The 24,172-nt window shown below is 32.0% G+C and overlaps 5 protein-coding genes and 1 long non-coding RNA gene across 7 annotated transcripts; 4 read left to right on the forward strand and 2 right to left on the reverse strand.

Moving 5' to 3' along the window:
* Nucleotide 1: 1 nt before the first annotated feature.
* Nucleotides 2–2,856, forward strand: LOC107360663 (WD repeat-containing protein 55 homolog). The gene is made up of 3 exons (XM_015927367.3): nt 2–178; nt 631–1,029; nt 2,285–2,856. Exons 1-3 carry the CDS (start codon nt 60–62, stop codon nt 2,751–2,753), a joined length of 987 nt encoding a protein of 328 aa, XP_015782853.2. The 5' UTR covers nt 2–59; the 3' UTR covers nt 2,754–2,856.
* Nucleotides 2,857–3,542: 686 nt separating this feature from the next.
* On the forward strand, nt 3,543–6,212 carry LOC107360664 (G1/S-specific cyclin-D2). Its single transcript, XM_015927368.3, has 4 exons — nt 3,543–4,027; nt 4,179–4,394; nt 4,907–5,069; nt 5,607–6,212. Exons 1-4 carry the CDS (start codon nt 3,812–3,814, stop codon nt 5,798–5,800), a joined length of 789 nt encoding a protein of 262 aa, XP_015782854.1. The 5' UTR covers nt 3,543–3,811; the 3' UTR covers nt 5,801–6,212.
* A 659-nt stretch (nt 6,213–6,871) lies between these two features.
* Nucleotides 6,872–16,713, forward strand: LOC107360558 (aquaporin-9-like). The gene is made up of 5 exons (XM_015927238.3): nt 6,872–9,145; nt 9,523–9,643; nt 9,783–10,033; nt 14,771–14,985; nt 16,269–16,713. Exons 1-5 carry the CDS (start codon nt 9,047–9,049, stop codon nt 16,468–16,470), a joined length of 888 nt encoding a protein of 295 aa, XP_015782724.1. The 5' UTR covers nt 6,872–9,046; the 3' UTR covers nt 16,471–16,713.
* LOC107360560 (uncharacterized) lies at nt 9,258–12,538 on the reverse strand. Of its 2 annotated transcripts, XR_016198982.1 has the most exons (5): nt 12,252–12,538; nt 11,822–11,902; nt 10,986–11,680; nt 10,186–10,721; nt 9,258–10,109 (listed from the first exon to the last, which is right to left on the reverse strand). It is a non-coding gene; the product is annotated as an uncharacterized LOC107360560 (long non-coding RNA). The 2 variants fall into 2 exon arrangements; XR_016198981.1 differs by lacking the exon at nt 11,822–11,902 and having other exon boundaries at nt 12,252–12,518.
* A 106-nt stretch (nt 16,714–16,819) lies between the features above and the next one.
* On the reverse strand, nt 16,820–17,849 carry LOC107360559 (large ribosomal subunit protein eL19). The gene is made up of 2 exons (XM_015927239.3): nt 17,773–17,849; nt 16,820–17,498 (listed from the first exon to the last, which is right to left on the reverse strand). The coding sequence occupies exons 1-2, from the start codon at nt 17,775–17,777 to the stop codon at nt 16,940–16,942; spliced, it is 564 nt and encodes a 187-aa protein (XP_015782725.2). The 5' UTR covers nt 17,778–17,849; the 3' UTR covers nt 16,820–16,939.
* Nucleotides 17,850–18,377: 528 nt separating this feature from the next.
* LOC107360760 (large ribosomal subunit protein eL19) lies at nt 18,378–19,336 on the forward strand. Its single transcript, XM_015927482.3, has 2 exons — nt 18,378–18,454; nt 18,729–19,336. The coding sequence occupies exons 1-2, from the start codon at nt 18,450–18,452 to the stop codon at nt 19,285–19,287; spliced, it is 564 nt and encodes a 187-aa protein (XP_015782968.2). The 5' UTR covers nt 18,378–18,449; the 3' UTR covers nt 19,288–19,336.
* Nucleotides 19,337–24,172: the final 4,836 nt, after the last annotated feature.

The raw sequence follows: 24,172 nt of genomic DNA on the forward strand, positions 1-24,172 counted from the left end.
ATCAGTTATTTTTACATATTTATTGTGAATCTGTCTCCTAAGTTGCGGTAATTATAGTCATGGGTTGGTTAACCAAAATTAAGCAAATACCTCTGGCTGATGTTATATTTGATAGTAAATTTCATCCAACAAAATCAAATATACTTGTCTGTGCAACTGTTTCAGGTGATCTTTTTATGTAAGTTAACACTTGATTACACTTTTTTTACACTTATTTTTACCGTATTTTTATTGCAACTTGATGGTCCTTTGACCTTATGGGGCACCCCATCTCCATGTCTTTGTCTGTGCCTATCACAAGAAGTTGTAATGGAAATGCATTCGTTTTTTCCTGATGTTGATTAAATTCATTATTATTATATCACACTTCCTGGATTGTTCTTAGTAAATAATGGTTAACAAGCTAGGAAAAAAAAGTCATTTTCCTCTCTTTTTTCACTTTTTTTCCGAGTATTTTTACCTTTATCTGTCTTTTTTTATCGTTCACCTTTAATATGATTATCACTTGAGATTGTTTCTATTTATCATTTTTTTTCCTCTGAGTTTTTTCTTTTGTCTTTATGATTTCTCATATTCTTTTCTCTTCTCTTTCTGTTGATATTTTGTTCTTACTTCCTAATCTTTGTGCAGTTTGGACACAGATAATAACACTAATCCGATTGCCGTTGAACTCAACGATCATCACAGTGGTTCGCCCATTAGAAAGATAGCATTCACTGACGATCATAACATAATCACTGCTGCCAAAACTTTGAAGGTAACTGATTTCAATACTGGCAAAGTAATCCGTAAAATTAAACCCGATGAACCTCGAAGTAAAATCTTTTCTCTCTTGGTAATTGACCATTGGTTAGTTTGTGCTGGTGATGATGAAGGACGATTCCGAGCATGGGATTATCGAGTTGACCGAGGAACCTTCATGGATCTGAAACAATGTGAAGATCACATCAGTGATTTGGACATTGATTCACAAAGAAAGATAGTAGTTGCATCAAGTGGCGAAGGTACTTTAACTGCTTTTAACATAAGGTAATAACCAGATTTATTTAGCAATCAAATCCAATCTTTTCATCTTTTCTGAACAATCCGTAATGTAATTCAGGTTTTTGTTGTTTTTTTTAAAGTGATAACATAGCATTTTAATGATAATTATTGTTTTACCATTTGCAAAAAGTGATCAATTAGAATGATAATCAGGTCCAAATTTATTGCAAGTCAAGAAAAAAAACAGACTACAGAATTGGTGGAGTTCATTGAAAGATTTCCGGTCGGCAGGGATTTCTACAAAAGAATCGACTGGCATTCCAGTTTCTGGTTACCATATATACATATATATTTTTAATGATAGGTTTTCAGTTAGCAATAAACTTGTTGATCTTTCTGTTGTTGACTTCCATGAGGATCATCATCAATTCTTTGAAACCTAAATAGTTTTACTCCATATGCACATTACAACAACAAAAGAAGAAGAGAACGAGGAAAGAGAAAGAAGGGAAAAGAGTAATACATTGGCCCACTAATTGTAAGTTTGGAGGTTTAAAAAAGCTCAACAAGTTCCTTTGGAAAGTAAAAAGCATTTAGCAAAAAAAGCGGATCAACGGGTTTTTGAATCATAAATTTTGTCACGGAGGGACGTCATAGATATCTATCTAGCCAAAATTTATCAACTAAGTGAGAAACATCCATTATGAGAATTGTTAAGAACTATTGGGCTTTGGTCTTATTGTTCAGTGAGAGAGAGCGAGAAAGATAGCTGCCCCGGGCAAGAATAAGGAAGAATAACCTTAAGAGTTGTCTTCAGTTCCTAGTTTTCTTTCTTCTTTGGTTGGTGATGATGATTATGTTTATAATAATGATTCTGCTGCCTGATGATGATCATGATGATCATGATGATGATTGTTGATCATTGATCAATGATCATTTTTATCATGATTTGAGGGTGATAAAGCCACACATGGAGATGATCCCAAAGGTTGAAGCAAGAATAACAATCGTAATTCATTGGCGGTCCTGAGAGAGTTTCAATGAGTCTGCATGTTTCTTTAAGAATCACTAAGTAATCATCAAATTAACTGTTTGATTAGTAGACAAGAATCTTAATCATGTTGGCTGCCTGATAAAAATTGGGACTTATTAATTAACTGTCTTCTCATTTTTGTTTCATTTTTTGCTTCTTTTTGTTTTTATCCATATCTCTTTATACGCTTGTCTGCACCATGTGAAATCATTATCTCCTGGAAAAATTATGGCGTTTAATTTGTGGCAATAAAATAACCAAAACCAGATCAAGACGCATGGAGGAACCACAATCTGAACTATTTGATGCTGGATTCCAATGTGTACGCTATTATGAACATCGGGGCAAAGTGTTGGTTGGAGCTGAAGATAGTGCAATTAATATATTCAATATTGGTCAGTGGGGCAACATAAGTGACCGATTTCCCATTAAAACTCGCCTTCCTTCACGCAAAATGGCTGGTAATACAATTGATTCCATGGAACTGATTGCCGAAGATAAATATGTTGTTTTAGGCTGTTCTGATGGTTATTTGCGTCTACTCACAGTACTGCCAAATAAAGTAATTGCAACGGCTGGTGATCATCAAACTGGAATCGAAAGTTTAACCGTAAACAAGAATACCAATGTTATTGCATCGACTGATCATTCAACTATCCATTTGCACCAATTTGAAGAGCAAAAAGAACCAGAAAAACCTTCAACATCGTCGTCAAATTTTTTCTCTGAATTATGATGAAGAGCAAAAATATAGAGAAAAAATTGAGATCCAAATTGCATTAATTTTTTGAATCACATTAAGAATACTCATTGATTAAAATGTGCATTCAAAAGATGTATCTTTTTGGTCAGAAATCATTTGAAAAAAACTTGTATGTTTGCGAACTGTTACCAGGGAAAGTCTGTTGTCAAGTTTTGACCGTTGCATATTTGAAATCTTTTAAATGGACCAAAATGAGCATTCTTGAAAGACAAAGAGAAAAAAAGGCGAAAAAAAGTAAAGAAACAAGTATTTTTCTTTCTTTCCTTTTCTTTCGTTCTTAACATTCTTACCTGTCTTTGCTGTCTGCTTTTTTGATTGCCATTTATCAGTTACAAGTTATGAAACAAATGAGTCTCTTTTGCAGATCATCAGTGTTACCTGATGGTGGTTACCAGATTCAGTTTGATTCGTAAATTCAGGTGTTAAATTAGGGCCTAAAAAGAGAGGAGAAAGAGGAAAGAAAGTGATTTTAGTGAAAAGTTGTTCCTTTTCAAAGGGTGGTTAAGATTTGGAGGATTTGGAGAAAGAAAGAAACATAAAGAGAGGGAATAAAGAAAGATAGATTGGAGGAGGAGGTAGACTGGCTAAAAAAGAGAGTGAAGGAAAGAGAAAGAAGGAGGATTTTGAGAGATAAAGAGAAAGAGAAAGCGGCAAGATAGAAAGACTGAGGGAAAAAGAGAGAGAGAAAGAGAGAGGCAGAGAGTAATGGATAACCTTTATAAGACCTGACTTGTTAAGATCGTCTTTTAGATTCTCATTCCTTCCTTCCAAGACAACAACAACACATGTAAACCTGTAAACAATCAAAAGCAACAACACATTAATAGGATTGAAACATTTCTTCTACATATTTACATAATCACATTTTGTAACATTATTTTACCTTTTCTTATCTTTTCTACAAAACACCTCAACTCTTTTTTTTTGTTTTTACCCCAACAAAAACAATTGTAAACAACTAATGTTATGTTATTTTGTATTATAAACATATAAACACACAAAAAAACATTTCTTTTTTTGCCGTGCCAAAAATGGACTTAGTGTGTAGTGAAAATTGTGACACAAGTAATTTATTATCCAAAAAATGTATCACAATTCATGATCCTGTGATCCATGATGATGAACGTGTTCTTCAGAATCTACTTCTTACCCAGAATCGTTATGTTATCAAAACATCGTACTTCAAATGTTTGCAAACGGATCTTGATGTTTACATGAGAGAGTTAGTTGCCAATTGGATGCTTGAGGTGAGGACGATGATGATGATGATGATGATGCAAAAGATGATGGAAGAAGAAGAGACATGAGAGGTTGATAATCTTAATCACTGTTGTAAATTGTTACAATTGTAATAACATGTTTGCAAAATTGTCTCTCTCTCTCTTCCTCCTTAAATAGGTCTGTGAAGAGGAAAGATGTGAAAAGGATGTTTTCCCTTTAGCAATGAACATTATGGATCGATTCCTATCCCAAGTCCGAATCCGAAAAAGTCAATTACAGTTGTTGGGAGCTGTGTCATTATTCCTTTCATCCAAAGTTAAACAAATTGAGCCTCTCCGTGTAAATCGGCTCATCCTTTATTCTGATTATTCAATTACCAGGGATCAATTATCGGTAAGTCAACTATAAACAATCCACCTGATCCTTTCAAGCTCTCTATCTCTCTGTAAAACAAAACACCAAAAGAAACCGCTTAGCGCAACAGATGTACTTCTTCTTCTTCTGATACAACTTCTGATGTTTAATATCAAACGAGTACCATTTTCGCCTTTGGATTAGTTATTACATATTGTCCAGACACTTGAATTATCATTTTAATTTGGGTTAATTGGCGGGGCTTACTAACGGAAATATTATAATATAATTTTTACTAACAGCTTGTATTGCATTTGGCTTAAACATTTGCTATTTATTGGGTTTAAACACGGTTGAGAAGAGGCTCCTATTTTTTCCTATTGTTTTGGGTTAATCGTATCAAAATGTATTACTATGTTACACTGTTTCAAATTTTAATTGTTTATTATTCATCCTAATTTTCAATTGCTCGTAACCAAATAATATTTCAAATGTGATTACAAGAGGATTTATATTTCTTTCTGTTTCTTTGTATTTCTTCTTTCTACCAGAATTGGGAACTTCTAGTTTTGAGTCATTTAAAATGGGATACAAGTGCTGTTACTCCCAATGATTTTCTCAATCTGATTCTTCGCCGATTACCTACCAAAGGAAAGGATAAATTGATGACGATAAAAAAACACGCACAAACTTTTATCGCACTATGTGCCACAGGTAAATACAACTAAACCTGTGATAATGCAACAAGAACGGGACCAGCTTTTTTCCTCCAATTTTTCAACCTCTTTTCCAAACATCCTTCTACCATATTGTCCACCAAATCAACAAATCAACCATATTCACCAAACCATCTCACTTTTTGTAGAGATTGGTCTCAACAACATTGTCCATTACATTTCAATCACTTCTCGTCATACCTTCCAACACCCAAATTAAATCAAAGTGTGCACCACTTTTCGGATGTTGTCAATATGAACTTCTCAATTGTGAAGAGTCGAGTTCCAAAATATAGTGAACAACTTGGTGGATTTGGTGCATTTGGGTGATGGATAATTTGAGGAAAGTGATTGAAAAAATGGTGAAATGTCCTTTGAAAAGTGGTGGATAAAGTGGTTGATGTTGCGGAAAAAAGATGGTCCCCTAAAAATCGACTAATATGAATCGATTTTTAACACAAAATTTTCAGCTCATGGTTGAAGATCGTCCATCAATATTTCTGTTTACTAAAATGATTTTTATTTTTATTCTCAGATTTTCGTTTCTCTATGTTACCACCTTCTTCCGTTGCTGCCTCATGCATTGCCACTGCCATTCTTGGTTTGACCAGGAACAATTCGCAATCAACCAAAGATTTGCTCGCCACACTCTGTAAATTAACCAACCTTGAGAGTACTGATCTGCTGGAGATCCGTAGAACCATTGAAGAGGTTCTGAAAGCTCAGTAAATTGTTTGAATCACATTAAGAATACTCGATTTATTAAAATAATGTGCATTCAAAAGATGTAAATCTATCTGGATACGCTTGTGTGTTTCGAGCTTCTATTCCAGCGAACGTCTATTGTTAAGTTTCGACCGTTATTTGGATTCTTGTTGATGAACCAAAAAGACAGACAAAGATTACCCGAACGAAAGAAAAGAAACAATTTCTTTCGTTTTTCACATTCTTAACTACTTCTGTTATCTGCCTGTTTGATTGCTATTATCAGTAAAACTATGAAACAAACCACTCTCATCTTCAGAGTCCTCAGTATTGATTCATGGTGTGAAATAAAAAAATATGAAATAAATAAAATGTGAAATAAAATTGTGCTTTAAAATTGTGAAATAATAAAAAATAAATACAGCCAAATAAATAACTCGTTAACATGTACTTTCTTTCATAAAAATGCTGAAATATTGCAGTCCAATTAAAGTCTTCCGCCTGATATCAGTAATTGTAAATTTAGATTGTTTCAATCAGTGTAAATAACATTGCCTAGAGTAAAAGAGCCAAATTTCCGATCGGATGCTGAGGAACCTCTTTTTTTTTAATTACCTCGAGTACTAGTAGCTGTTCACTTCAATTATCAAACATTTCCAAGGATACATGGCCATTTTTCTTGATAAGTTCAAGAAAAGAGGCTCAATTTGATACAAAAAGTTGTTGATAGAGTATAATAATTAGAACGAAAAATATGTACGTATTAGTTTCATCACAGTAATTATCTTGCTAAAGTTAACATCAACATTACTTTTGTCCATAAGGCTGGTGGTGAATGTTATTGGAATGCAAGTAACAATTAAACATATATAACTGGGTTAAAAAGTGAATTAATATTCAATTATGCGGAACAGATTGTTTTAATTGACACAAAATAATTTAATAACTATTTGAACAATCTGCTGAGGACAGATGATAATTTAAAAATTTATCATCTGTCCTCCTTGAGGATTCATTGAAAGACTGAAATGAATCACAAAACAAGCAAAGCAACTTCGTGATGTGGCTCCCTCTGTTGTTTAAATAAAGTCGCCTTGAGACTGCTCCAAATTGTAGGCTGACAGTCAACACCAAACTTGCTCCTTTAATTATAATTAAATAATAGTGTTGAACAATAACAATTGATTGATTTTCGTGTCTCATTTTCTCACTGGTTGCTGTTGTTCCAATTAAACATCATGAGTGGTGATAGCGAGCCACAGAAAAGCCAGGAACCTCAACCCATTGAATCCATGTGTGAGGGAAACAATGAACCTGTTGCTACTACTCCGATAATAGATGGAAAGTCAGATGATAAAGAAGCCCGTAAAGCAGCCTTCAAAGAGTTTATCAAAAGTATACCCCGTACCTGTTCACCAACAATTTGTGGGACCGTTGGTTGTCCGAGTCCAGGTATTTCCAGGGTTGACGCCGATTGTTCGGAGGAATGGCATACTCAAGAATTTAACTGGTCTATTGATCAGATAGCCATACTAAATCCATGTGATATATCTTTAGATGAGCAATTCAACGGTGAACTAACCAATCTACTGGATTCCTCTTTAGAACGAGAAAATGAACAATTTTTCGAACAGTTAGAAATTTTACCATCTCCAGCTTTTTGTAGGTTAAACCTTACTCCAGGAGACGGTCAAGGCTCTTTTCTGACACCATTTACTCGATTACCGCCTGGTAATCGGTCTACTCCATATCAACCTTGTACACCTCCACCGACACGCAGTGCATCTCGTACTGCACGATTATCATCCGCTTCATCAACTACCCCATATAGTTCAATTAAGACAAAGAACAAGAAAAAATTGTTTAACGACAATCAAGATGACATATTTGAGGATTCCGAATCAAATGTACCTATGTGCTCTATAGATCCTGAAACCGCACCGTTCTCCTTATCACTATCATCTCCTTGATTTTACATTATGTTAATTCTAGTTTAAAGAAAGCAAAGAGGAGGAAAAATATTTAAATTTCTATCTGCTATCATTAAATCTATCCTTTTTTTCATATCCATCTGTATATGCAATACATGTATATTGATCATCAATTATTTTGTGTGTTCTGTCAAATCTTGCAGACAAAATTGGATTTCCTCAACACGTTCAACTCAAAATCAATTCTTCAAATGTTCTGTATCATATGCTCTACAAAATTTTTCATATTTATATATCATCGTACACAGATTTCCCTTGTTTTCATCCAAATGAGTGATTAACAGTCCGCGACCCATTCTGTTGGTTTACTGTTGTTATCAAAATTAAACGATCGATTGTATACAAATTCATCTTTGACCTGAAAATAACTAACCAAAAGATTGTTTCCTTACTATGTCTAGATGTAAATCTGGATCGATTCAAGTCACTCTCAAAAGACAAAAAAGCAAGACCCACAGCACTTACACTTTCACCATGATTGCATTAAGTAATTTTCTTAATTTAGTTCAACTCGTTTTTTGGGTAATTATAATCGATTTTGGACAATCCATTCTAATTTCATAGCTTTCCAAGTAACAAAGGCCCAAAATGATGAGTTGAAGAGAAAGTAAATCAAAGTCTGTAAAATTTTAAAGCAACTTTCACTGCTATTAACAATTTATATTAATGATTTGTATTTTAATGATTTGTATTAATGATGATTATAAGAAATATGTTTTTTCCCTTAACTTGACAACTATAAACAGTTTAAACTTGTACATTATCATCATCAATTGGGTCGATACGATCACTGTTTTTGGGCATTCTCAATCACATAGCACTGTGATTGTATTGACACATTATCCTTTCAGTACAAAACAGTTAATTTATTTTGTACATTTGATAGTAAATTGTCTCTTAATTTATATCATTGATTCAGTTTCCATCTTGGTTACTGTTTGAAACGCCATTTTCAGTATTTCATATCAATAATTCAATTGTTTACGAAGTTCCGACTCAAATTATTCCTCAACAATCAATACATATCCTGTCACGCTAGTGATACAAAATAATTTGTTAATTTAAATCATTACATTGCCAATTAAGAAGACATTTATCATCAAATAATTTTCCTCAACCCAGTCTCTTCGTTATAAAGTATTTTCTGGAGCAAAATTATGCTTTTGTATTAATAACAGTTTCATTCAATTTATGGTTAACCTAGTGATAAAATCAATCACCTAAAGTGATATAAATCAAGTGAATTGCTCAGTTTAAATATACTTAAAACAAAACCAAAATGGATGGTGAACTGTCCATACATATGACTGGATTACAAATCCATAGTGAATCTTTCCGTGAATTGTTGGCTGAATTTCTTGGTACAGTTGTTTTAGGCGTAAGTAGCAATTTATTAATTGTAATCAAAACGATTGCTAGCAAACAAAATTCAGTCTGTTGAAGTAATCTCAGCAGTTTGTAGTAAAATCAAGATAGATGTCAGATTTACATTTGCAATTTACAGCTGAACCCAACTGTTGTATCAATGCATATTTTATTAGTAAATATTGGGTGAATCAGTTAATTATAATCGAATCAACTTGCATATTTCTCTAATTGAGTGTACAATGAAAGGTTAACACTCTTTAGGATTGAGACTGTAAATTTTTTCAGGTCTGAGGACACTTGTTTACATGTGAAATCATTATCATTTACATGTCATTTTTATCCAATTTTTTATCCCTCTTTTTAATTTAATTATACACCTACAATTAGGGCTTAGGCTTTTCTGTGAATGCAAATTTATTCCTTAAAAATATCTCATCACCATTATTAACACCTTGGGTTTGGGGCCTTGCGCTAACATCAGCAATATACGTTTGTGGTGGTGTATCAGGTATACCTTTCATTATTATAATATATATTATATATTCTGTGTTGATATTATTGTAATCAGTTTAAAACAGTCTATGGTAATGATGTCCATTTGATTAATTTATGCATTATTTGTTATAAAATATAAATTGCGTTAAAAGGCGGTCATGTCAATCCAACGGTAACTTTGGGTCTTGCCTCAGTTGGTAAATTATCTTGGTCCAAGGTTCCTCATTATATCATCGGTCAATTTGTTGGTGCCTTTGCTGGTTCAGCCCTTACTTATTTGGTTTACTTTGAAGCCATTTCTAAATTTACACGGGACAATCCTGAAGCTCAAAATTTGACGTCCAGTATATTTGTGGGAGTATCGACAAGTCCTGTGAACAATTATACCAAATTTATTGATCAGGTAAGACTATTAATTATTAGCCTTTCAACTTATCCATTTAAGTTTATAATTTTAGGGTAATATTTTATAAAACAACCTGAAAATAAATAGATAAAGTAAATTACAAACAGAAACAAAGAGACATAAAAAGATGTAAACAACAAGCAAATTACCTGAAATATGGTCACCTTCTGAGCTAATCCTAGATTTATTCAAATTTTCAATCTCACAATACCAATTTAATCCTTTATTTCACTAACCATTTAACCTATTGAGTGTTAATCTGTAAATTACAATTGGTCATTTCATTGTTGATCAAAGTAACAAAAGGTTGGCCAAATAATGAAATAATGGTAACAACAGTTGAGCAAGCAAATGAGACAACAACAAAAAAAACGTAATCAACAATTGCTTAAATAGTAAACATTGTAAACACATTTTTGTTGACAAACATCAACCTTAACCTAGACCTATTTCAATAATGATAGGCTGATAAGAATTCAGTTTCTCAAAGAAAGAATCTGAATCTTTGTGTAGGGAAAAAAATACACAAAAAATATTGAATCCAAAAAGCCAATAGACAACAAAAAAAGTATCATTGTAATGCAATGCATTTACATGAAGCTAAGAAGTTAAGTTGAAAGGTTTTTGAGCATTTCCAAAGATTCCGACCACATCTTCAAGTGGAACGAGGTTATAATGGCTTGACCTGGTCAATAGTTGGAAAAATATAAAAAAACAAAGGTAAAAAAAGGGTGAAAGGTCATTTATATTGAAAGTATATATTTATTAGTGTGTGTGTACTCAACGGTCAATGCAAAGACTAAAAATTATCAAGGCAAAAAAAGCCTTGTTAAGCCTTAAAGCCAAAAAAAGGTAGACATAAGAAGATGAATAAAGAATGGTTTAACCGTTTCTTTAGTTCCTCATTTTTGATAAATTTTGTGAAAGTGACCACAGTGTAGATACTCACCAGGAGGTCACAAGGTTACCCTTTCAATTGACCTTTTTTTCCATACAAAACTGTTGACCAACACCATGGTTGTTGACTGTAACTTTGTCCAAATAGTAATGCTTAAGAAGCAGGCAAAAGATTCATTCCTCATCATCATCCTTATCGCCGTCGTCATCGTTGTCTTCATCATCATCATATTATTGAACATTTATTGTCAAATAAGCTTGTTTTGTGATCAACCAACGATTGGTTAGGTAAGTAGTGCAAGGTTTGTTGAACACAAAGAACCAAGCCCACAACTCGGCCCTCACAATCAGCTAATCCTTTCCTTAAATCATCATCATCATCATCTTTCTTCATCTCTCTCTCGCCCTGTCCACCTCTTGATCCTCCTCTTCACTGGACTGAAGTTACTGGTCTTTGTCGGTCTCATTTTGCTTTTAAAAATGTATTCAAAGTCCTGATTTTTCCCTTTTCTCTGCAGTTTTCCTTTTCCTTTTCATCCTTTCAATGTCATTGTTGTTGTCCAATTTAAACACAACAACTAAGTTACCCTTTGATTCCAGAATTGACCAGGTTAACCCTGTAATAGGCCTTCAAATGACTCTTTAAACATAGTACTTTAAACAGTTCCATCTTTCATCTCGTCTTTTCAGTTTCTCCTTTTTTTGTTGCCGTTCTTGTATTTTCTTCGTGCTGTTCAATTCTTTGACCTGGAAATTAAACAAAAAATATCATATTATTCATCACTATTTATTTATTTCTCTATTCAGCTTCAAGCTTCAACAGCAAATTATAAACAATGACCGAAAAAGATACGCCAATTGACACACTGGTTAGCTTGTTTGCCTTACCTTTTCATGCAACCCATTAGGATTTTCATTATACCCTTTCAACCCAATATACCTGATAATTGAAAATTTTATCATCTCCAACTTGTATCATTTAGTAAGGTGATCATTTAGTAATAAGATTAGAATAATATTATTCAGCTTCAATGCGGTATTTTTTGCAGGCTGCATTTCAACTGCAATGTTAAATTGTTTCAAATTTTTCAAGAGCTGGACACTTGAGTATACAAATTATTCACACTTACTTATTGATTACAATGGACGGTGATGATGAAAAATAAGGAATTAGCATAACCAGAAGAAGCCAAATATCAAAATAAATTACCGTTTTAATTCAAGTGTTCCTTTGCATCTTTGTAACATGTTTAAGATGCCAAGTTTTTATAGTTATTTTGTTTGGCTCCTAAGTTATTTCATTCATTTGTTTACTTACCTGGGTTTACATTGTACACAGAAGGAATGTAAAGATGATGAGAAGGATGAAAATGAAAAAAGGAGGAGACCAATCTTTGGTAAAAGCAAAAGAAGAAACACTTTTTATGAATGGAATCTTAGGCCTTTTCTTTTTGAAACTGGTGAACAAGAAAAAAATATCATAAAGAGCCTGAGAAACTGCCTCAAGGCTTAAATTGTTGCAATCAATAAGATATTTTATTTTTACTATCACATAGTTATCATGTCCCTATGGCTATTTCATTTGGTGGCTACTGAAGTCACTAATAAAAAAATAAAACTGATGACGCTCTCTCTACTTCAGCCAAAGCTCAGCCGATTTGCTAACCTAATCTGGCTGCCTTTTACTTTGCTTAAATTATTACATTTAACTTCAATATATTAACTTGTCATTTTATAAGTTTAATTGTTTAAATATCTATAAACAATTTAAAAGTCAAATTGACTCTAATTGATATAATAAATCAAAGGTAACCCAATTTTTGAATGTCCGCCAAAGATTTAGCATAAAATAAGCGGGATAACATAAAAAGCATGTTAACGGCTACACATGACTGAAAATTTTCAATTTTTTATTTCAATGCAAATAATTGATCAACTTGCCTAGTGTTAAATTATTATTGCATTTAACTTGTTATTTATTTAAGCATTAGATTTATAAATTGTTGATTGTTAAACTGGTTAATCACTGTTGACCATTTCATTATTATGATGTTTCCAGTCTTTTTTCACTTTTCATCGTATAAATAGCTGTTGAACTGTTCTTACCAGACTCTTGAACCTGCCTATTAATTTATCTCTTGCGTATCATCACCATTATCACCATCACCATCAACATACTCATCATTTTACCTTGATGCTTTGATTATATTGGATAAAGAGGAAAAATGTTAAACCTTCAGTCGTTATGAGTATCTGTATTAATGGTTAAACAAAAACGGATAGGTCGGTTTGTTTATAAGTGAAAATATTTGTTACCAAGCTGATGAGAGTGACACTACAATTTAAATTGCCTGAAACCATGTTAACGTGTAACTTTAAGGCCTTAAATTTACCTTATTTTTTCTACCTTCATCTAACTAATGGTCATCATAATAATCAGTAAGTTTAAGTAACTAAGTAAGTATGATGATGAAGATGAATTTAAAGCATCTTTCTCATGATCTTTAAGACGTTTTCTCGCTTCACTGAACACAAGGTATATACACCAAGGTATGTGTACACTTATACAGATACACTAACAGGTATCGAGTGTATTATACTATGTATATGTACATAAATATACATATAACATAAACAACACCAAGCCCAATACGAAAAGGCAAGAAATGTTTAAGAAAAAAAAATAAGGTATAAAAAAAGCAGAGAAAATATTTTACCCCGATCTTGGAACAATTTAAATTGTTCAATTATATGTTATCATCGCATACTCAGTGTAAGAAGATAAAGAAGCATCAAAATATATATTATCTTCTTGACTTTAAAATGTAATTTATATTTATATCTTTAACTTCTTCATCTTCATCCTCACAACCATCATCATCATTTTAACGATGCTTCCTGTTTTTTTGCCAACCCAGATAACCTTGTAACACATATATCAATATGTTAAACATTTTTATCATACACTTTCCCTATTTACCTGTTTGTTTTGCAGCCTGTTAGGCCTTAAACAAATCCAAACAGTTGGCTAAATTATGATCAAGTCAATGACCAATCATGATTTAGATTTGCCTATCGGCCTAACAAAGTACAACAAAATTTATGGGTTAAAAATGTTAACCCAAAACTTGACCAGCATTTCTTGTGTTAACCTTTTTTTCTGGTGTTTTGTTGCAATATTGGCTGTTGATTTTTTTTCAATCAATGCTATTGTTTTTAATCACCTCTTATTAGTTGATTAATATTGATGGACCGTGGGAATGGTTAATGTTGATTGATTAATGATTACTATTTACTATTTGGCCTTAACTTTGATTTGATTTCCTTCCTTTTCGAGGTTTATTTTTCATTCAAAAGTTTCACTTTCACTCCGCTTTCCTATTCATTTTTCATTCACAAAAGTGTACAAATTTTTGATTGAAAATGCCTTAAAGGGCAATTTTAATTAAAAGGGTATCAAGTTGTTAAACTATTAACTTTATTATAAAATCTGGTAAAGGGAAAGGATTTGATTATAATGATAGCGATGATTAAATTGTTATGCTTCACTGATTTAGCTTCCAGAACGGAAACTCGATGGACTTACATGTTAACATATGTAAAGTTGCTATTTAATCATAATAGATTGATTGTAAAACCTTGAGCTGATGTAGTTAGCGTAATTGTGTCCAAGTATCAGATGATCATTTCATTTCTATTTGCAATCAAAAGGTGAATCTGGGTAACTCTCATTTTCTGCTAATTGTCTTAACTTAACCTTTATTTTTGTACTCATACAATCCTGTCAACTCAAATATTATTGATTTAATTTTAATTTGATTTCTTTATTTCTTTCAGACTGTTTGCTGTGCATTTTTCCTCTTGATTATCAATGCAATCACAGATGATCGTAATATGTCATGTTCAAAGGGCCTGGTTCCATTGGTTATTGGAGTGGCTGATTTAACTTTATTGTTATTTGCCTTTGGTTATAATGCTGCGGAGCAAATCAATCCAGCTATGGAATTGTCACCGAGATTTCTGGCCTGGATCATTGGACATGATGTGTTTAGGTAAATGGCTGATACAATTTAGAGGCTTAAACACTCCCAGTTAGGGCCAATCTCAAGGACTCAAAGATTCTAATGAAAGACTGGCCACCAGTGATTAGGCCTTCATTTGGCTATTAATATCTTTCATTGTCAAGCTTTGATTCAGTTCATCAAGTTATAATAGATTCAGTACAAGTTCATGTTATAAAATAATCGACAACTGTTTTCCATCTGGTTACAAGTCAAATATTATGTCTGGTTACAGATGAAATTTAAATTTTAAGATAACGTAATATTGTAATTTAATTTGACTGAATCGTTATTTTGTCGATTGGTTTTTACACAATGTCTAATATTAAGTTCAGATAGGGTGAAATCAATTCATTGATTTTATCGATTGACTTTGAAATTGGTTGAAATTTTAATATCGATTTGACCAAGACCTGTATACCTTTTGATGAGTGAATTTTTTCCTCCCTATGATTTGAATTGCGCTTGTTAATTTTAAATTGACTTGGCTTAAACTTGGCTTTTTGCACTTAATCTTATTTGATTGATTAGTGGAACAATATTACAACTTTTAAATGTTAGGTTAATTGATAATATGAATATATACTTGTAATGATATAAAGTTCAGAGAAATTTGTTTAAAAGCTTTATTTCTATGATAATTTTAACCTTGAAGTGTGTTTTGCAAATATGCAAATTACATTTGATTGATTTGTTCAATGTTGAGAAAAATTTTAGTCTCATATTTAAGTTATTGATTGACAAGTTTCAATTGATTTACACTGTCTTTTGATTATGTTGTCTGAATGTTTCTATCGAAATGGTCTAATGAAATAGTTAACAGAGCTTTCTTTGATTCTGAATGCTTTATGCAAATCATTTGAAAAATATCAATGCTGGCTAATGCATGGGTTTGAAGTGTTTTATTATTGTGAGATTTTTGCAAGATAATTAGAAATTTGGAATAATCAATAAATGCTGATAACTTTGAAACATAAATTTAACAAAAATCGTTAAATTATGATGATTAGGATCAGGGCTTATTAAGAATCACTATGAATAATTCATTCCAATGAACTGGAGGGCAAGTTTGCTGTGTAACTAATCAGGCTATAATTGTCAATATATTTCAAACCCAGATAAGGAGGTGAAAGGTTACTCTTGGTAATTATAACAGTAAACCCATGAGAAAGTAATGCACTTGGTTTATTAATTTAATTTGAGCATTTCCATTGCCAATCTAATTTTGGTGAATCAAAATGTTGACTAATTTTATGGTCTATTGCTATTAACAGCTTCGACAAAATGGGCGACTATTGGGTTCCTTTACTTGGATGCTGTTTAGGTGGAGTTTTGGGTTCTTGGACGTATCGTTTGTTCATTGAAAACCATTGGCCTGATGAAATGTTTGAGAGACCTTCAACTGGAGCTAAACTGAGTGCCAATATGGATTATTTTTTCAACGGTAAAACACCGAATCGCGTGCATCCTATTTAGCGGAATGGGACGGAGGCCAACAATTAACCAACCTCGAATGGAGCCAGCAAACTTAAGAACAGTGAACCAATTAAGGTTCTATAACCAATTACACCAACATCATGACCCGTTGTCACCTCTAACTGATTCATCCAGAGTTGTATGGAAGAAACCTCCATATTTAACTCTTTCATCATTATTATAAGCTCACAAGATTAATTGTATTATACACGTATCATTTAAATAAAAAAAACACTTTCTAATAACTTTGCTGATGATTTGTTTACGGATGTAGTAGAATCAAAAAGTGGACAAGGGCACTAAATAGAAATCCAACATTCGAAAGTCAAATAATAAGTAAAAGCAACCATTCAAATCAAATAACGACTTGCGTTAATTTACTATAACGTATATTAAAGTTAATTGAAGTATACGCTGATGGTAACAAATGCAAGTTAAATTAGACTTTATTACATTCATCATAAGAAGTTTACTGGCTGTATTGTTCTTGTTTCTTTTGTTGTAATCTCTCTTCCCGTCTCCTTCTAGCTTCCTTGGCTCGTACTCTTCTGGCTTCAGCGGCATCGGCAAGTTGCTTGCTTCGTAACTTCTCAGCCTTCATCTTGTGAATGGTTTCCATCAAAACTCTTTTGTTTTTAAATACATTACCCTTAGCTTTACGGTATAATGTATGATAAAGATGAGAATCTATCTTCTTATTAGTTCGATATTTTTTCAATAAACGTCTAAGAACTCTCATCCTACGAATCCATAAAACCTTTGTTGGCATACGAGCATTAGCTGTACCCTTTCTTTTACCGGGACCGGTATGTCGACCCTTCCTTCTTGCTTCAGTATTAGCTCGTACTCTTGCTCTAGAGTGGACAGCAATTGGTTTCCTAATAATTAAACCATCTTTAATCAATTTACGGATATGGGCTCTTGAATTAGCATTTCCAAGTTCACTTGATTCATTAGGATCCAACCAAACTTTATGGATACCACATTTCAGCACTTTGGCTGCAAGTCTCTTTTGGAGTCGAAGAGAACTATTAAATCATCAGCCAAGAGTAATAGACCAATGGAAAACATGTAAAAGGACAAAAAAGAAAAATGACCAATTATTAGAGAGTGATTCAACATGTTAAAAAGAACAATCAAATTGAATTATAACAATCATGTGAAAAATATCAGAAAAAATACAGCAGCCATTGGAGTTTGGTTTCATTACGTTTCAAACGGTAATTCCAATTAATCATCATATAACATGATAAAAGTGTAGAGCTTGGTAAAATTTACAAATTAAATAATAATTTAACTTACCTCATGGTTACAAAAGGGCCAAACTAACAATCAAAATAACTTAACAAAATTAATTTTTGGTTAAAAACAACCAACACGAAATGTAAAAAAATGAAGCTTCCTTTTCCGGGCGCTGTATCCAAGCAACAGCCAAATTTAATAAAATCTAAAGCGCTACATTTAAATTCTTTTTTTACTTAAATCATTTCGGTTTTTAGTTTTTAAATTGATTTTAATGTCTAATTGTAAGAAAAAAAACCAAAATAAGATTCATTATCGTATTGATAATACCACGAGATCGGTTATTCAACAGCCATACTCATGATTATTATTATTTATGATATAAAATTTACTAGAACGATGGAAATTGTAAACGTATTTTACTGAAATCTCATTGAATTAGAGATTCTCATATGTTTCTGCATTCGAAATCCTGTTTTCGCAATTAATTAAAACAATGAGTTCATTTTATTAATCTTCATCAATTATAAACTTTGACTTTTAAAGGAAAAAAGAATGGAAAGATTATTGAAAGAATTTTGAAGATAGCGCTTCAGATTTTATTATATTTGGCTGTTGCTTGGATACTGCGTCCGGAAAAGGAAGCTTCATTCGACAAACCGAATGTGTTGGTTGTTTTTAACCAAAAATTAATTTTGTTAAGTTATTTTGATTGTTAGTTTGGCCCTTTTGTAACCATGAGGTAAGTTAAATTATTATTTAATTTGTAAATTTTACCTAGTTCTACACTTTTATCATGTTATATGATGATTAATTGGAATTACCGTTTGAAACGTAATGAAACCAAACTCCAATGGCTGCTGTATTTTTTCTGATATTTTTCACATGATTTTCATAATTTAATTTTATTGTTTTATTTAACATACTGAATCACTGTCTAATAATTGGTCATTTTTCTTTTTTGTCCTTTTACATGTTTTCCATTGGTCTATTACTCTTGGCTGATGATTTAATAGTTCTCTTCGACTCCAAAAGAGACTTGCAGCCAAAGTGCTGAAATGTGGTATCCATAAAGTTTGGTTGGATCCTAATGAATCAAGTGAACTTGGAAATGCTAATTCAAGAGCCCACATCCGTAAATTGATTAAAGATGGTTTAATTATTAGGAAACCAATTGCTGTCCATTCTAGAGCTAGAGTACGAGCAAATACTGAAGCAAGAAGGAAGGGTCGACACACCGGTCCCGGTAAAAGAAAGGGTACAGCCAATGCTCGTATGCCAACAAAGGTTTTATGGATTCGTAGGATGAGAGTTCTTAGACGTTTATTGAAAAAATATCGAACTAATAAGAAGATAGATTCTCATCTTTACCATACATTATACCGTAAAGCTAAGGGTAATGTATTTAAAAACAAGAGAGTTTTGATGGAAACCATTCACAAGATGAAGGCTGAGAAGTTACGAAGCAAGCAACTTGCCGATGCCGCTGAAGCCAGAAGAGTACGAGCCAAGGAAGCTAGAAGGAGACGGGAAGAGAGATTACAACAAAAGAAACAAGAACAATATACCCAGTAAAATTCTTTTGATGAATGTAATAAAGTTAATGTAACTATATACCGGTGAATTACATTCTTGTTTTATTCTTTTAAACTTCTATCTAGTTACACCTGTTAATGCAAAAATCTTATTTTTTACAACATTTCAACTCTATTAGCAAGCAATCGGACTTGACTATTCAGTGAAAATTTGAACTTATTGTCATCCAACAGTATAATTTTTTCTTCGTAAACAGCAAATAATATCGAGTACTATAAAAATTATTTTCAATTCGGAACGAATCACGATGTTTCTTATAGCATTAATCTTATTTGTTGAATATTAATTATTTGAAATACCCACAAGTTATTTGATTTTTACGGATTTCGCAGGATTTTGTAACACTTGTCAATTTAATGCCTGACAAGGTGAATTAGATTGACTGTGTTTTCAAGATAAAATTCAGTTCATTCAGCTTATCTCAAACCTACACTACACTTTCAATAGGATAAGTATAGAAGATAAGGGAGGCAGAAAAGATGAAAAGGAAAAGAGAGAAAATTTCATGAGTCTGTGTATAAAGATTCATAGGCGTCAACAGAGTAACAGAATCAAAGTTCATAACGATTTCCATGTTCAACAAACTTAACTCTTAACTTTGAATTAACCTTACGTTAAACAAGCAAAACTCACTCAGAAATATTTCAACAGTTGACCAAACTCACTGATCAACAATGTTGAATGAAACAGTAAACATAAATCAGTATTTCTTAAATAATAAAGCCTAATTGTCAATTTAAAATTCAAATGTGACCGTTACAATTGAAAACTGTTTGTTAAAGAAACTTTACTTTTGTGTTTGTATTAACTTTCAATTGGAATGGAGTGAAGTTATTGCAATAAACTTGAACCATCGTCATTCATGATTAATTTTATGATAAACTTCATGATAGGTCATTTTTATTTAATGATCAATGACTAAGATTGCGCAAAGATTGACACAAATTGACAAAAAGAAGGTGAAAATTGCAAGAAAATCTGAAAAAATGAAGATAATTTTCATTGATGTATTGATAACTACTTGTTTAATTTCATTTGTATCAAGTGAAAACTATTCATCGGCATCTCCATCTTCACCTTCACCTTCATCTTCCCCTTCGTCATCATCACCATCATCACCTCCATTAATATCAGCTTTAATCTCATCTAGTGAACCTTCAGTCAACAATCAACAACAGCATTACAATTCATATTCATCATTGCCCATTTTAACCCCTCATTCAGCAATTAAATTACATTCTCTTCCATCCAATATTCCGCGATTTTTAAAACGTTTTGAACTCGACCTTTCAAAGATCAACAATGGTCAAAATCATCTGCTGGGCTCATCTTTAACAGCTTATAAACAACACCAAACAAACCCAAAACCTCTTGAATTACCGTTACCAAAACTGTTATCAATTGACCTTTCCATTCTCGACAAACCTTTAGCCTTACCAATGAGCTATTATGGTGATTTTGATGATCTTTCATTTCCCAGAGGCAGTAGATCCAATGAAATAGATGACAATCTTAACCTAAACCTGAACCAGGAAAACGGTAACATTAAAAACCTCGCAACCAACACCAAAACCGAAACAAATAGCAAAAGCAACCCTAAAGAGATCAATTACAATTCAAATGATAAGAGTAATTATATTTTGCCTAATAATAATGGTGAAATGGATTACATTGGTCATTATTTTGACTTCAATGATGATATACCGAATGAGGTTCCAATGGATCCAGTTTATTTTGATGATGAGCAAGGTGATCATTCAATGACTATCAACGGCCAAGTTAACAGTGAACAAGAGAACGATTATCAACCCAGTTTTGACCATTTACCGGATCATCTATCAACAGGCAATGATGCACTTTCAGATTATCTAGCTGAAATCCGATCATCAAGTAATCACCAATTTCCCTATCAACATCACCATAAACATAATCACCTTCAAGAGGTAAAACAACATGAAATTGTTTTACCTTCACCATCGCCATCTCAACCATTGAAATCATCTTCACCTTATTTTGTTGAATCTGTTTATCAACTTGCAAAATCTGAGCCTCCAAAGGCTATCTCAATTGTTGACCTTTTCAAACACTTTAACCATGAATCCTCTTCAAACCCAATCAACCCAATGATACCAAATTGGTTTCACATTGGTCAACCCGATTTATTAATGAACACTCTTCAAGGATCATTACTGTTGCCGGTTAAAAGTGAAACTCAACCAAACCAGATTAACAATCAAAATCTCAATCAACACCTAAATCAACATCTAAATCAGCATTTTAATCAACATCCCATTATATACCAAAATCAACAATCATATGGAGCAGCTTCACGTAAAGGTCCAACTCATTTAATTTTAGATAACTCTATTTTAAACAATCAATATCATAATGTTCATCATCATCAACATCAACTTCCATCTTCCTTTTCAATACAATCTTTAGCTGATGTTAATCACCGTAAAAATGATAATAATGAAAATAATGTTAACGATAAATCAGTCCAAACATTATCAAATTTAGCTCAACTCAACCATCAAGTTAATAGAGATTTAGTCAATATTAAACCAATCAAATGATCAAATATTTAGTAATTTTCATCTTTTGACCATTTAACTTGAAATAATTCAACACCACAAATCATCATTCACTCATTATTATGACTATCAGTTTGGACATTAACATTTTAGTCTCTGACAAAGTGAAATCAAATCAAATTGTAAATTGGTTATGATGAACATTTATCATTAAAGATTTCTTGATTGACTGTTAATTGACACCTTATTATTAGTTACAGCACAATTAATTGTTATTTTAGCTCTTAAATCATCTTCTTTTTGTTCATTAAAAAGCTGTTTGAAATTAATTGAAATTGTTTCCACTCTTCATTAACTGTTCATCAAAAAGCTGATCAGTTGACTTTTAATTGCAGAGTTTATTGATGAAAATTACTAGTTAACTCCAACAATCAAGTCTAAGAAACTTAAATTACTCCTAAATCTGATACTTGATAATGAATGATTACAATGATTATAATTTGTCAAGCTATTCCAATCAAATCCCAATTAGCATTAAGCAATGGACAATATGATTTTGATATGAATGGTTAAATGAACATTGTAATAATATTTTTGTCTCTGAATCTAAATTTAGTTTTTAGAGTTGGTTTGATTGAAATTGAACGAGAAATGTAAATTAATCACAATTAGGCGAAAATGACTCTTCACTTCATCATTACCATTAGTTGTGCATTATCAATTGTTTTACTTGTTCATTTTGATGGTTATTATGATGATTACATGAAACATTGATGATAAAGTGTAATGAAATTTGGTTTGTTAATATACATAAATATAAATTAATGGCTAAACTGAAAGCTCATTTGTTTTCACAATTAAAACCTTTATTTGGAAACAGTTAGATGTATTTTTATGGGACTGTTGAACGTTAATGGTAAGTTATTGCAAAAAAGGTCACTGGAAACACAAAATAGACGAGATTCATGGACTGATAATAGATTTATGATAATATCGTTAATGTTTAATTCTGTCAACAAAATTAGCTTTCAGTTTAGTTGTGAATTGATTGATTAGTAATAGTATTGTAAGTTGGGTTGATTTAATTAAAAAAAAGGGCTCCGAAGCAAATGACAAAGGTAAATGTGAGACAAATGTCAATCAACTATTCCAGATATGATACAATGACAGTATCATTACATTGTTGTTATTAATAACTTTCCTTTTCATAGTTTAATTGTTAACATTGTTGTGGTTTAATTTAACTTTGTTTGGTGTGTCCATTGGGTTAATTAATAAAAAACCAAAGGTAAATCTGTGGATATTTTATCTTGCTTTGCATGGTACAGTGATTTTACCTAATCAGATTGACTAAACAACAAGACATTCTAGGTACTTAATTTAACAACTGTAATTGGATTTTTCACTGATTATGTAGATAATGTTAATGATGTGGGCTTCATTATTGATGATAATGATGAAGATGAAGATGGTTATGGTGAAGTTGACGGTTGTGATGATGGAAGAAGAAGAGAATTGACAGTAAAGATGAGTTAACAGTGAAAAGATGCATTACATTGAAGCAAGAAATCTCATTTAAGCCTTCTTTTAATAAAATTAAACCATTGATTTAGTAACACAAAGGCACAATTAAAAGATTATACTTTCTCGATTAATAATCAATTTGATTTTACACTTGACTTTGCTCATGAATTAAACATAAATGGTTACAATTAATCGTTAGGCCTACACATTTAGAGCTATCTTTTGTTATGAACTTTCACTTTTAAGGCTTATTAATAATCAAAGAGCTACTCTTTGTTATTAACCTTTGTTATGGCGCGACATTCAAGTTTGTCCTGTTGGTTGATAAATTGTGATTGAACGATGATTGATGCAACTTGGATCGGTGATTAATGAACAATCGATTGACTGAAATGAAGTAAAATTGGAAAGGTTGAAAGGTTACATTTTTGGAGTAATTCTCGATTTGGTCATTGGGTTTATTGTGTATTTTGATTATTTGACACTTGATAAGTAAATATACAATTTAGTTTCATCTTTAGCTGAGCTTTGATTCATTAAATTGTTTGAGGTAAAGAAAAGGATCATTGATCAATTTTAATGATTCTGATATCCTTTTACAGTGAATCTCAATTAGATTGGGTAAAGTTAAATATCAAGTTGACAGTTTAATTTAGTGATTGATCTTTGTCTAGTATATTGTTTGTTTCCCATTTGAAAGTGTCTTGGCTTTTATGCAATCAAATACGATTGAATATATTTAATTGTTTTTCATTTTAAACAATTTGAGTTAAACATTATCGTCATTATCAAAACCATTCCCAGTT

Source organism: Tetranychus urticae, chromosome 2, assembly GCF_039701765.1.
Source record: "Tetranychus urticae isolate SD_2017Ah chromosome 2, NJAU_TeUrti_SD_1.0, whole genome shotgun sequence".
Taxonomy (NCBI): domain Eukaryota; kingdom Metazoa; phylum Arthropoda; class Arachnida; order Trombidiformes; family Tetranychidae; genus Tetranychus; species Tetranychus urticae.

What these genes read in the sequence shown, in the direction of transcription:
- LOC107360663 (XM_015927367.3), top strand. Translation starts at nt 60, where the DNA reads ATGGGTTGGTTAACCAAAATTAAGCAAATACCTCTGGCTGATGTTATA. An exon ending in GTTTCAGGTGATCTTTTTAT is followed by an intron (nt 179 to 630) that starts GTAAGTTAACAC and finishes ATCTTTGTGCAG; the next exon opens with TTTGGACACAGATAATAACA. An exon ending in TTAACTGCTTTTAACATAAG is followed by an intron (nt 1,030 to 2,284) that starts GTAATAACCAGA and finishes AACCAAAACCAG; the next exon opens with ATCAAGACGCATGGAGGAAC.
- LOC107360664 (XM_015927368.3), top strand. Translation starts at nt 3,812, where the DNA reads ATGGACTTAGTGTGTAGTGAAAATTGTGACACAAGTAATTTATTATCC. An exon ending in TTGCCAATTGGATGCTTGAG is followed by an intron (nt 4,028 to 4,178) that starts GTGAGGACGATG and finishes CTCCTTAAATAG; the next exon opens with GTCTGTGAAGAGGAAAGATG. An exon ending in TTACCAGGGATCAATTATCG is followed by an intron (nt 4,395 to 4,906) that starts GTAAGTCAACTA and finishes TCTTTCTACCAG; the next exon opens with AATTGGGAACTTCTAGTTTT.
- LOC107360558 (XM_015927238.3), top strand. Translation starts at nt 9,047, where the DNA reads ATGGATGGTGAACTGTCCATACATATGACTGGATTACAAATCCATAGT. An exon ending in TTGGTACAGTTGTTTTAGGC is followed by an intron (nt 9,146 to 9,522) that starts GTAAGTAGCAAT and finishes ACCTACAATTAG; the next exon opens with GGCTTAGGCTTTTCTGTGAA. An exon ending in CGTTTGTGGTGGTGTATCAG is followed by an intron (nt 9,644 to 9,782) that starts GTATACCTTTCA and finishes TTGCGTTAAAAG; the next exon opens with GCGGTCATGTCAATCCAACG.